At 40.2% G+C, this 13,520-nt stretch overlaps 1 protein-coding gene across 2 annotated transcripts in view; it reads left to right on the forward strand.

Annotated features, from left to right (window-relative positions):
• LOC149178575 (ABC1 family protein) overlaps window positions 1-13,520 on the forward strand; it is a 218,264-nt gene that overhangs the window by 31,281 nt on the left and 173,463 nt on the right. For both annotated transcript variants that reach the window (XM_089420387.1, XM_089420388.1), the window contains exons 7-9: window positions 12-112; window positions 226-394; window positions 1,057-1,178. In XM_089420387.1, the coding sequence (XP_089276513.1) occupies window positions 12-112; window positions 226-394; window positions 1,057-1,178 (392 nt within the window). The remainder of the gene's footprint in view (window positions 1-11; window positions 113-225; window positions 395-1,056; window positions 1,179-13,520) is intronic.

Consider the following 13,520-nt stretch of genomic DNA (forward strand, 5'->3'; position numbering starts at 1 on the left):
TGCTATTGCAGAAAATACACGAAAGGTTGCCAGGAACCTTAATTATCGAAGCAGGCAGAGTGATAGTTCCGTTGCTAATTATGTTGATGTACTTATTCCTGAAGTCATCCAGGTAGTAGCCTCTTTAGAGAGCCTTCACAGGGTCTGACAAACATCTCTGTCTTGAGTTGAGTACACTGATTGGAGGATGTCTTTCAATATCTGACATTTTATGTGTCATGGCAGTCAGCAGAAAAAGTTCTTGTTTTGGAATACATGGATGGGGTGCGGTTAAATGACAAAGCAGCCCTTGAAGCTCTAGGGGTGGACAAACAAGGTCTTGTGGAATCGATTACGCGTGCCTATGCACACCAGATATATATTGATGGATTTTTTAATGGGGATCCTCATCCGGGTATGTCTTCATCAAATTTCTAGAACCTTTGCTTGTTATTGGCTATTGAAGCAGATGATTGTAGGAAATTAGCATGTCTAGCTTCCATTTTATTCTATTTGTTTAAACTATTTTATTTCCTTTGTTTGATTGATATCTTCTTCAGCATTATGTGCAAGTTACTTTGTAAAAGCGCACAATTAATATCCCTGTTAATAGTGGAAAAAATATGTATTTGAAGTCTACTATTGGCTGAAGTCAGAAGAATTTATCACAACTAACCTTTTCCTAATTTGTTTTTCGACTATTTGTTATGAGACTGTTATGAACAAAGTTCATATACACAGCAGAATACTGAGAAGATCTGAAATATGTAAATATCCATGATATAACAATAATATATTATATAAGAAATCTACAGAAGATATGAGAAGTTGGAATTGTTACATATGAGGTTCCGCTTATATACCTAGGCAGATGCCCCTTTATGAATGGTAATGCCATTAGGGACATGTCTCTTCATTCACTAATATATTATTTATTTATTTATATTTATATTATTTTTATATAAATTATATTCATAATAGAGAGGTTGCTTCTGTTCAAGGTTGACCTGTCTTTCTTTATCAATCAAGCTTAGGCTTCAGATTATTCTGTAACTTGGTTGTTACTATTGGCTGCAGGGAATTTTCTTGTGAGCAAGGAACCACCATTTCGACCTGTTCTACTAGATTTTGGGCTTACCAAATCAATTTCAAGCACTATGAAGCAGGCATTAGCTAAAATGTTTTTGGCAAGTGCTGAGGTTTGTATTAGATTTTTTTCCCATATGTTATTATGAATGATTGGGTAGTGAGTTGTGATAATTAGCTGCAACTTTATGTATGTGTTACTTCCTAATTTCAATTAAGCAGGGGTACATTGCTTTCTATGCTTGAGTAACAACGTGTCTATGTGCACTTTCAGGAATTCTTTTGAAGACATGTCCTTTTAATATGATAATCAAAACTTTTGTAGTGAATGGTGTTGGGGTTTGGGGACCTAGTATGCTACCAGTTGATCAGGCCTCTCTAGAGAGTCCAATCTATTGTTCTTTAATGGATGATCTATTACAAATGGGTTGTTCCACCGGCCATTGTCCAAGGCAAATCCTATGCTCATCCCTTGAGCATTAAGAGCATTTTCAAGCTTGTATTTTTTTTCACAGGATACGCCCACGTGAGATTCAACTACATGATCAGAGAGATACCCTTATTTGGCCTTTTACTTCAGAAGGGATTGCCTCCACAGTTAAGAAACATGACACTCCTTTTAGGCCACAACTAATGAGTTTATGTGTCAGACACGTGGGCATGCAGGAAACCTGTGACCGGAGTTTCATTGATCCATAAACGAGGGACTTATAGTCCACTTGCTTCACCAACATGGGTTCATATTGCAGAAAGAAATACCCTTTCCTGTGCAACCGCTATTAAACTGTAAATGTGCTTTACCATACTTTTTTCATCAACATTAGATCACAGGTTCTCATCTCTATGTGTTCGATCTGCTACAGCCAACCTCTGTAGTAATGTTTCCACTAGGAATGCCAAATCTGGGGTAAACAATACTATGCTACAGAACTGGCAAATCAGACAACAGCCTGTATGGTTTGTTCTATAACTCCAATGCATACATCTCCAATTCCAGAAGTCAATTGGAAAAAAAATATTGATGAACAAGGTTCAAACCAGCGTGGAAATGGAGCAAACAAATGCTTTGTGTGAGGGCTCCGCTCCAATCACTCAAACCAACAATGTCTCTAAATCACAAGCATGATCATACTCCACCTTTTACCGCTCAAGTTATCACCGCAGAAATCACCAAATCCAAGTACATCAATTAACAATATTTTCTGTAGACTGCTGTTAATTAGAATAATGGTGCTTGGGCTTGGGTTATATATTTGCATTGCTTGTCAATGGAATACCAAGCCATACACAATGAACAAACTATGTATGAAAGGACTGCTGGGTAACTATAATGGATTGCTGTGTATTATTTTCCAACCATTATATATCGGTGAATCAATCCATAGGCTGTGTAAAATAATGGTTTGCTGTGTATTGAGGCTTTGACCAATCAATGAAACAGGGGCGATGTATTTCAACCAGTATCATAACTTCAGACTGAAATTGCTGCTCTTAACATCCTCAACAGAACTATAAAGGAATAGACACTAAATACAAATTGATTTGCTCAGAGTGAATAACCCACAGGCCACAACCATTGATGAGGCACTATTGAGTTGGTACAAAGAACAGTGAACTAATTGGTTGTCTGTTCTTACCCATGGTAATAACATGAACTGGTTTAGAGATAGCTATATGCTAGCATTCAAACAAAAACAAAAGAGAACCCATAGCAAATAATAATAAACACAGAACTGAAGAAGCAATATGTAAGAAATACAACCCCAGTAGACAGCGATTTTACCCAGAAACCAAAATGGAAAAGCCAGCATTAGAATGGCTCTGCTCTGTCTATTATTATCAGCAATTACAGAGATTTATAATGTCAGGCCCTCTAGGCTGTTAGCAGTCTGCTCTTACAGGTAGAGTCTCCTTCCTAGATTCTGCCAAAAGAACCCCTTCTTCATTGTTTGCATGCATTTAATAAGACAGACTGCAGCGCTTGCTGGTGACTGTCAAGGGGTCAAACATCCCATTCCCTTCAGCTCCCATCTGCAACATTTTCTTTTGTATTTTGACTCCAGTGCTTCCTCTTTTGACTCTTGTAGTTGGCAATGTTCTGTTGCTTTGTGGGCAAGTAGGTGGCTGATTGAGTTAGCATGTGGTCAGTGCATTAATGACGGCGCCCTCACCTCTTCATCTGTGTTCACAGCAATAAACTCTGCTTCTCATCTGCAGCCTTTTCAATGCTGTTGTAGCTTACAATGTGTTACCACTCAAGTTCTCACTTGGTGTAAAAGTCCCAAAGCACAAATTGTGAGACACCAGGGCAACTTAGAGTCTTAGACAAGCTACCCGTTGTCACCTCAATAGTCCTGCCTTTCTATCTTTAGACTAGATGAACTCTAGCCTCGGGGGAATCCTTATGTTGAACATGCTCAAAACATTGTAGACATTGTAGGAGCAAAGGAGCTTAGAAAAGCATAAATAAACTTGAAATATTTTTATATTTTTTTAGGTGGAGGTTGAAAGGGAAGACCAATGCCTCAACTGTTTTGGGTGATGGGGTCATGCATACAACTGCAGAGGGTAATTCCTATTAAAGATCTAGAAACTGGTTGGGTTGTAAAATACAAACCAAAAACAGCCCTAGATTTGGCAAAAAAATTATCACAAGTTGAAGGGAAGGGATTCTATAGTGAGCTCCAAATCCAAATTGATTTATGGGTGGCTTTGCCTAAATATCAAAAGTATGCATTCACTCGACGATGTCTAAGGCATGAATTTTTTTTCTCTTTAAAACAAATTGACAACAAGCTTTAGGATTACCTCTTCCAATGTAACAAGGCTGCTTCTCTATGCCTCCCAAATCAACTTTGACAATCCAAACTTGTAATAGAAGTTACTAATATGCACCAAGAATATCTGCCACATATTTAGCAAAGTTGCATGTTCATTCCAGAATAGCTTAGAAAAGAACAACATCAATTTTATTTCAAAAGCTTGATAGCACTTTCAACTCAGACCTTACAAATGAGGGAGTAAACCCTTGTATAGGTTTCGACTCTAAATAAAGAAATAATTGTTTTCCTAGATCCATTTGTCATCCAAGGAGCCGAGGATCTTGATCTTTTTACCTTTCAAGAAGAAATGGTAATTTGAAAAGACCTTTTTGAACCCATTGAGAATCATAACGTTGGTTTTACCCTAGTTGATTGTCACATGTCGAAGGTCATAGAAGATGGTCAATGCATTTAATGGTGTTTAATCTTCTAGGAAAGAGGCTAAGAGGATCACATTATCAACAAGAAATCAAATGATGGTAGAGGAGGCACCTATTACCCTCAAAAAATGCAAGGGAAATTTTGCATTTTCATGGGCTTTTCTCTCTCTTCAAGCAAATATAAGATTATTAGAGTTCAATGGCGGTTATAGGTTGTAGGAAGATTTGGAGGCCATGCATTTTGTTTGATATTCCTTGAATACCATTCATTCATCATTCGAAGGCAAGGAAAAGGGTGTCGAGGAATATGTTGGGCTTGGTGGAGGCTTTTCCAAAGACATATTTCATCATGAAACTCCATTTGGGCACGTCAGACATTGCGTCATTGATGGTGAGGCTTTATTTCTAGGTTGAAGCCAAAGGTTGAGATCCCATCAATGAAAGAAGCAAACTCTAGAAGATGAACACCCTACTTCAGTAGGTGGCCAACACAAGATTTATGGTGAATTAAAAGGTCAAACACAACGCACATAGAGTGCTCTACCTTGTAAGAGGTGCAAAGCATGACATATAGTAGGGAGAGAGGCCAAGGGAATAATCACCCTACCTTGGAGGAGGTCAAGAGCACGACATGTGGCAAGAAAGGAACTAAAAGTAGAATTCCTTATTTGATATGGTGCCATGTGGCACTATAAAGCATTTTTATGGTCAAACGAGGTCCCTTGAGGGCTTTACACATTATTAGTTGTATTCCACATATTTGGAGGGATGTTTCACCTTTGAAGTGTTTTTGAAAGGGAGATTTGTTCGAGGCATTTTCTACATATTTGGAGGTGATCTCTTTGCACGAGATGACATGTGATGTGGTTGACATGGTCTGTGGCCCTAAATAAATAACAAATGCACACTATAAAGAAATAGAAAAATGATGTGGCAAGTGGAGCTCAACAAAGGGGGAAGAGAACACAAGTAAAAAGTTTGAACGTATAAGCTAAATGAAAATCAAATGGAACATAGTGTTCACTCAAGAAGAGGTGTACTAGGGTTAAGAAGGCCCTAAAATGCCTAAGAAAAATCCTAGAGGGGTACGCCCTAAGTAGGAGGTCAAGTTTTATGAATTAATAATAGCATTTTGTCCTCTTTGAACCATAGAAGAATGAAATCAAAATTTGGGACTTACAAAGGGAGGAAACCTATAGATAGATCATTTGCTAGAGGCATGGTTGGGAGAGTGGGAGTTCCTCTTTGAGTTGAATTTGGGTATCTTTGGGAGGATTGGAAATTTGGAAGAGTTTAAGTGGTATTTTGATTTGAGGTTCATCATATTTCTTTTGCATTTTCTCTTGACTTGATTGTTGAAATTACTGTTGTAAATCAATTGTATTGATCTTTAAGAGAAGCGTAATTTTGTTGATGTTTGTAGCATTGGACATGAACTTATGCACAAGTCTAAGTATCTAGATGTGTGAAAGTTGTGTAGAGCCTTCAATCTTAGAAAAATCACCTAAAAAAAGTGAGTTTAATCTAATGAAGTACGAAGGTTTTTGCATTAATGAATTAGATGAATTTTAACCATTGAACTCAAATGAGGCGAGACTTAATCTCAACCATCAATCACTTTAGAGATTAATGTTATGGATTTGGTCAATAATTCAAGATTATAAAAGCAAGGCTAGGTGATGGAGGAAGAGACATTCAGTGGTTGAGTCATAGAGGAAGGGCCATAGGAAGTCAGGAAAGGCCATGTATAGGTTGTGCAGGTAGTGCAATAGTGGGGTTCTTCAATTGGAAAATTTCCAAGTCTTGATGTAATTTATATTTTCCCAGTGAGCAATGTTTTTCCTAGATTGGGAAAGCCCTTGTATGTTGAGATATTATTTGATGAACAACAAATTTTGAAGGGAAGAAGTGTCTTGTGCATGAATGAAATTGGTGTCTAATTTGCTTATGTTGATTTGATTTTATTTACCTGTTAAAATCCCAAAAGTGCATTTTATTTAGTAAACTATTGTTTAGATTATTTTACAAGTAAACTACTAGGAAATTTCTTGCCAGTTGTTGGAGTTAAGGAAATTTAACATGGTATTAGAGATTTCACTTTGATGAGGAGGCTAATTTCAAGGTTGCACAATAGATCGACCGATAGTGAGATTGGTGGAGGCCATACCCTTCAGAAGGAGAGAGAGAGGTTGTACCAATTAATTTGTTTGGCAGCAACAATTTTTTGATAGGTGTTTAAAGGACCAAACATAGATCCACAACAATTTGTAGCAAATCTATTAGATCTATAAGGAGATATTAGTAGATCTAATCATCTATAAACCAAGAATAGTAAAAGCCTTATGGGTGCTTGAAGGAATAAGCACACAACGATTTTTGTTCAAATCTAGAAATGGTGGGAACAAGTCTTAGGTTTGAATATAGATTGGATTGGCTTCAAACTTCCTACCCTTGAAGGCAAGGGTTACATTGCTGTTGTAGGAAAATGACCTTTGGGAAATTGTGGATGAGGTAATTCCTTTATCAACAAACCTAATGCAGTTCGTTGTTCATGAAAAGGACATCAAATCTTTGTGAATTATTATGGATGCTGTGAAGGATCATTTGATCCCTCACTTGGCGGAGAAGAAGTCAACTAGGGAGATGTTCAAGGCTTTAGTGGATTTGTTCCAGAGTGATAACATGAATAGGAAGATGATCTTGAAGAATAAGCTTAGATTTGTGTAGATGTTAAGATCTAACAGTATTACCAACTACGTCATGAAGATCACACAGATACATGATTACTTTGCAACGACTGGGGAGAAAGTGGAGGACATAGAACTCGTAAATGTGGCACTAAATGGTTTCACCAATCCACAGAGCCATTTTTCAAGGGGATTTGCGCTTGGGAGCACCTTCCCAATTTAGAGAGGCTTTGGGATGATTGCATCTATCTAGGAAGAGGCTCGAGAGGAGTCTAAAGCCAGTAGGCAAGGAAGTGGAGAAGAGAAATTGATCCTTGCCAGTCAGGCAAGAAAGGGCAAAGGAAAGGGTGCTAAGGGTAACTATGAGGGGCCAAACTGACAGTTGGGGAAGAAGAAAGACTTGAGTAAGATTGAGTGTTTCATATGCCTCAAGAATAACCACTATGCATCCCAATGTCTGGAAAAGAAGAAGGGGAAGGGCAAACAATAGCAGGAAATAACATCGATACAGATCTAACTAGATGAGTTGGCAACAAAGTTTGAGGAGGACTTCTCACTAGTCTTTTGCCTTTCTACTAGCACCATCACTAGGAGTGCATGATAGTTGGATAGTGGTTCATATTGTCACATGATAGAAGCATGAGAGCTATTTAGTAGTCTAACAAAGAAAGACTCAGGGACTCATGTGGAGCTTAGTGATGATGCCAAGTATGTCATGAAGGAGGAGGGAACAATCTTGTTGCTACTTGAATCAGGTGGTTTGTTGGAGGCCCAAGATGTGCTATATGTACTAGGACTAAGGAAGAATTTGCAGTACTCATACTTCTAGAGGAATCTAGCCTTGACACAACAATGGCCATTGGTGATAGAGAGGGCAATTTATATAGGTTGTAGGGAAAACCAATTTAGGGCTTGGTACATGACAATGACAACTTGTGTGAGTTATGGCAGAAGAGGATGGGACACCTGCACTATAGGGCGTTTCCAATTCTAAGGGAGATTGTCATTAGTTGCCTAGATTTGAGTATTGAGCAGTAGGTCGTGTGAAAAGGGTGTGCACTTGGCAAGAATGCCAAGGATGCTTTTCGAAGTAGCGAGAATAGGTCCAAGGGTATCTTGGATTTAATTGCTGCTAAAATTTGGGTACCAGAGGACAAGTGGTTCCCTAAGGCTTTGATCTTTGGCCTAGGGAAAAGTGTCCAAATTTATTTTTTACTTTTCTCCTAAAGTGACTTTATAAGTGGTAAAGTTACATTCTAATTTAAAAGTGACTTTATAAGTGGTAAAGTTACATTCTAATTTAAAGGTGACTTCATTAAAGTGAATGAAGAATTAGAAAGTGAAAAAGTGACTATGGAAATAAAAGGCTAAGTGGGTTTTTATTTAAGTGGGTGAGTTAAAAAATAGAAAGTGAGAATTAAATGCACATTTATTCTCATCCCTAGATCTAAATGAATCTCAGCCATTAGATCTTAGGGTAACCCAAAAGGTTATTTAGAGAATAAAAGGAGAAGAGAAGAGGAAAGGATCATTCATTCTTTCATGAACATTTGAGAGAGAGAAGAGAGAGCAAGGAGAAAATTTCTGAGCAGTGAGGAAGTGAAGGAGAGTAGCAAGAAGACATTTCAGCAAATCTGAGCAGCAACATTTATTGGCACGCATCCCAAGGAAAAATCGTACAACAGGGGAAAGGCGCAGAAATCGAGGAAGAGGGACAACAAGTTCTGGGCACATTTTTCGAGGTTGGCCATACAACATTTAATGTTGTTTTATTGCTGTAAAAAATTTTGTTTTGGCTGTTTGCTGATCGACATGATTTTCGAGGAGTTCAAGCACAAAAATTGAGATAAGTTGTAATTTGTAGTTGCTGGAATTTTTACTGTGTATTTCAGTTTCTCTGTAAAAGCATTTTCAGAAATAAAGAAGAGCTCTCAAACTGGTTTTCCCCAAAGAGTTGTAGGGGGTTTTTCCAGGGTCACATTGACAAAAAATCAGTGTTATTTTCTGTGTGTGGTTGTCATAATTTTGTTGTGTTTTATTTCTGCAATTTCAACAGTTGTAAAATCTCTAAATTTGTGTTTTCAGAAAAATATTATCATTTCCAGATTTTGGAATTTTTATCATGCTTGGATTTAAAACTAAATGCATGGAGTGATAAGAAAAACTGATAACTGGAGTGGGGGTTGAAATTTCTTCAATTGCTTTAGATTTTTTTGGATGAATGCCAGTGACATAGATACAGGGAGCATTGTACTATGTGATATTCATTGATGATTACTCTAGGAAGATGTGGATCTTCTTTATGAAGACCAAGGATGAGGTCTTCAGTCAATTTGGGGAGTTTAAGGCTCAGGTGGAGAACTAGACAGGAAGTAAGATCAAGCTCTTGAGGTCAAATAATGGGGGTTGAGTACACTTCCGATGACTTCAAGGATTTATGCAAGGAGGCAGGGATCAAGAGGGAGTTGACAATTGTAAAAATTTCTGTTTTCCCACCCCGGTTTTCAGTTTCTCCTTATTTCTCCCATGTAGTTAAATGCCCATTCCCATAACCATACATTTAACAGACTGAAAAAAATAAATATTGCTGAAAACACAAATTCTGGAAATTGCAGAATTAAAAATCAGCAATAAAAAACAGCCATTAAAACACATTAAAACACATTAAAACACTGATATTTTTGGTCAACTTGACCCTGGAAAAACCCCCTACAACTCTTGGGGAAAACCAGTTTGAGAGCTCTTCTTTATTTCTGAAAATTGCCTTTTTACAGTGAGAATTATTCAGCAAAAAATCAGCAAGCAAATTTACAACTTATCTCCTTTCTCGTGCCTCACAACAATCTGGAAATTACAGCAAACAGGATAGCAATAAATGCTGTACGGCCTCCGTTTTGTGTGCAGAAAAATCAGCAAACTGCTCCTTGATTTTTGTGCAAAAATATGCCTTTCACTATGTGCTGAATCAGCTGTACAAATCTGCTCAACTGCTGCCTTGGAATGTGTGCCAAGCTGCTGTCTCCTTCTCCTCCCTGCTCAGAAATCTCTCTTGCTCTCCTTCTCCCAATCTGCTCATGAAAGAATGAATGACCTTTTCCTCATTTTCCTCCTTTAATATAACTCCAAGTGACTTTTGGGTGATCCAAGTGACTTTTGGGTGATCTCTAAATCCAATGGCTGAAATAGATTTAGATCAATGGTTGAGATTAAATGCTCATTTAAATCTCACTTTCTATTTTTTAATTCACCCCACTTTAATAAAGACCCACTTAGTCATTTATTTCCAAAGTCACTTTTCCTTTCTAATTTTTCATTTACTTTAAAATTAGACTTAGTAACTTTATCACTTAAAGTCATTTTTAAATTAGATTTAACTTTATAAAATTATAAAGTCACTTTAGGAGAAAAATTAAATTCTTTTGGACACTTTTCCCTAGGCCAAAGATCAAAGCCTTAGGGAACCACCTGTCCTCCGGTACCAAATTTCAACACTCCCTCTTACCGAGGAAGGTGTTCCTCACCACACCCATCTTGTCTCTTAAGTAGACATGCTTGCCCCGTGGTAAGGCTTTGGTAAGAATATCTGCAACCTGCTCATCAGTGGAAATATACTCAAGCTTCACAGCTCCCTTCTGAACATAGTCTCTGATGAAATGATATCTGATCCCGATATGCTTTGACCTGTCATGAAATACTAGATTCTCCGTGAGTTTAATGCAACTCTGATTATCACAGTGAATCACTGAAGGTCTCAACGGCTGACCAAATAAGCCAAACAACATCTTGCGAAGCCAGATAGCCTCACAACTAGCTAGACTGGTTGCCATATACTCTGCTTCCGCTGAACTCAGTGCTACTGACTGTTGCTTCCGGCTGAACCATGACACTACTGCTGAACCCAACCCAAAACAACACCCTGAAGTGCTCTTCCTATCAGAAGCACAACCTGCCCAATCAGAATCAGTGTATCCTGCCAATCTCACTCCATCTCCCTGCCTGTAGTCCAGACCATAATCCACTGTCCCTTGCAAGTATCGCAAAATGTGTTTTGCGGCCACCCAATGAACCTTCCTAGGCTCACACATAAACTGACTCATCGTGTTGACTGCAAAACAGATATCTGGTCTAGTGTTGACCAAATACATCAAGGAACCAATCAGCTGCCTGTACAATGTGGGATCCACCAACTCGGAATCCGAAGCATGAAGCTTCTTCCAGTTGGTGATCATCGGTGTCGACATGGGTCTACAATCCTCCATGTGGAATCTGCTAAGGATGTCCACAATATACTTCCCCTGCCCCAGGAAGAAATGCCCCTCCTCCTGCCACACCTCCAAACCCAAAAAGTAATGCATCAAACCGATGTCCTTCATCTCAAACTCCGCCGCAAGATCTCTCTTGCAGTGCTCTATGAGTCTCTCTGCACCTGTAATGATCAAGTCATCCACATACAACACCAGAATGAGAGGCTCCTCACCAATCACAATAAAGTAAAGGTTCAGATCTACCTCACTCTTTGTGAAACCCATCCCCTGCAAATATGTATCTATCCTGGAGTACCAAGCTCTGGGAGCTTGCTTCAGGCCATAAAGGGCCTTCTTCAGTCTGCACACATGGGACTCCTTCCCATGCACCTCAAAGCGCTGTGGCTGCTCAATGTACACCTCCTCCTGTATGAAGCCATTGAGAAATGCGGTCTTCACATCCATCTGGTGGATCTTCCAACCCATCTCTGCTGCTATCGATATAATGGAGCGGATCGAAGTATATCGAGCCACGGGAGTGAAGGTCTCCTCATAATCAACTCCCTCTACTTGGGAGAACCCTCTAGCCACAAACCTCGCTTTGAATTTCTCAATGCTGCCATCTGCAGCATGCTTTACCTTGTAAAGCCATCTGGAAGTAACCACGGATTTGCCCTCAGGCCTCGGCACCACCTCCCAAACATCATTCTTCATGATAGAAGAATACTCCTCCTGCATGGCCTCTCTCCAGACCTGTTGGCTAGCTGCCTCCTCATAGCTAGAAGGCTCAGAGTCAAGGATGCTGGTAACCATCGCCATATAGCTACAAAACCTCTCAGGTGGTCTACTCTCCCTGACCGGCCTCTTCGGCTCAGCAACAGATGTGGCATCTCTCAAGGTGTCCTGAAGCCACTTGGGCTTCCTCTTCCCTGAGCATGCTTCTCCCATAGGAGAATGAAACTCCTCCTCCTCATCACCATCAGTAGCCTGAACTCCTGACTGTCTGTCTGCTGTCCTCCTGCCTGCACCTGAACCTGTAGAAGCTGAGGTACCGTGTGAACTGTCCATCAGTGGACTCCCTAGTGAACTGCTCTGTGAACTGCTCTGCATGCTGCCCGGAGCACCACCCCTCTGGCTCGGTGAGCCATTGCTCACTGATGGACCTGACATCCTCATGGATGTACCTCCGGATCCTCCTGATCGCTGCCCACTGGATCCCTGTGACTGACTCAACTGCTGCTGAGGGTCTGGCTGATCCAGATACTCTAACTCCCGTGACCTCCTAAAGGCCTTGTCCTCCTCGAACTTCACATCCCGTCTGACAACAACTCTCCTCTGTGCAGGAATGTAAATCCGAAAGGCCTTTGAGGTCTCACTGTAGCCCACAAAGATACCCTTCTCTGCGGTGGGCTCTAGTTTGGTCCTCTTCTCCTTGGGTATATAGGAGTATGTAATGCATCCAAAGATATGAAGATGACCAAGATCAGGCTTCTTCCCAGAGAAAGCCTCCTCCGGAGTCATGTGCCCCAAGGCACGATGCGGACTCCTGTTCTGCAAGTAAACAGCTGTGTTGCAGGCCTCTGCCCACAAGAACAATGGCAACCCCTGATCATGTAACATGGCTTTGGCAGCCCCTATGATGGATATGTTCTTCCTCTCCGCAACCTCGTTCTGCTGGGGGTTGTAAGGAACAGTGAACTCCCTCCTAATGCCTGCCTCCGCACAATAGTCAACAAACTCTCCAAGGGTGTATTCTCCTCCATTGTACGACCTCAAGGACTTTATCTTTCGACCTGTTTGAGTCTCCACAAGAGCTCTGAACTGCTGAAACCACTTGAAGACCTCACTCTTGGTCTTCAAAAAATAAATCCAGGTCCTCCTGGAGTGATCATCAATGAATAAGACATAGTACTCATATCCACTCAAGGAAACATGAGACATCCGACCGCTCACATCGGAATGAATCAAATCAAGTATCCCCGTTGCTCTGCTGTCACTGCTGGGAAAAGGGGATTTGGCAAATTTGCCCATCGCACAACCTCTGCAAGTATCAAAGTGATCAGTACTGAAATCTGGCACACCTGTAGTGATCTCCCGCAATGTCCTCAAGGCTCCATGATACATATGTCCCATCCTGCGGTGCCAAATCTCACACAGCTCAGAACTGCTAGTTCTGCTGTCGGTACTACTGCTCAATGCGAAAAGGGGCTGAAATGCAAACTTGTACACCTTTGCATGGCGTACACCTATCACTCTAGCTGAATCAGCTGGAGCGCCCCTGGGATACATCAACACCTGTCCTCCCCTGAACAGTACCTCATA

Source organism: Pinus tabuliformis, chromosome 4_1, assembly GCF_031772625.1.
Source record: "Pinus tabuliformis cultivar Carrire ecotype Pingquan chromosome 4_1, CPIR1, whole genome shotgun sequence".
NCBI lineage: Eukaryota > Viridiplantae > Streptophyta > Pinopsida > Pinales > Pinaceae > Pinus > Pinus tabuliformis.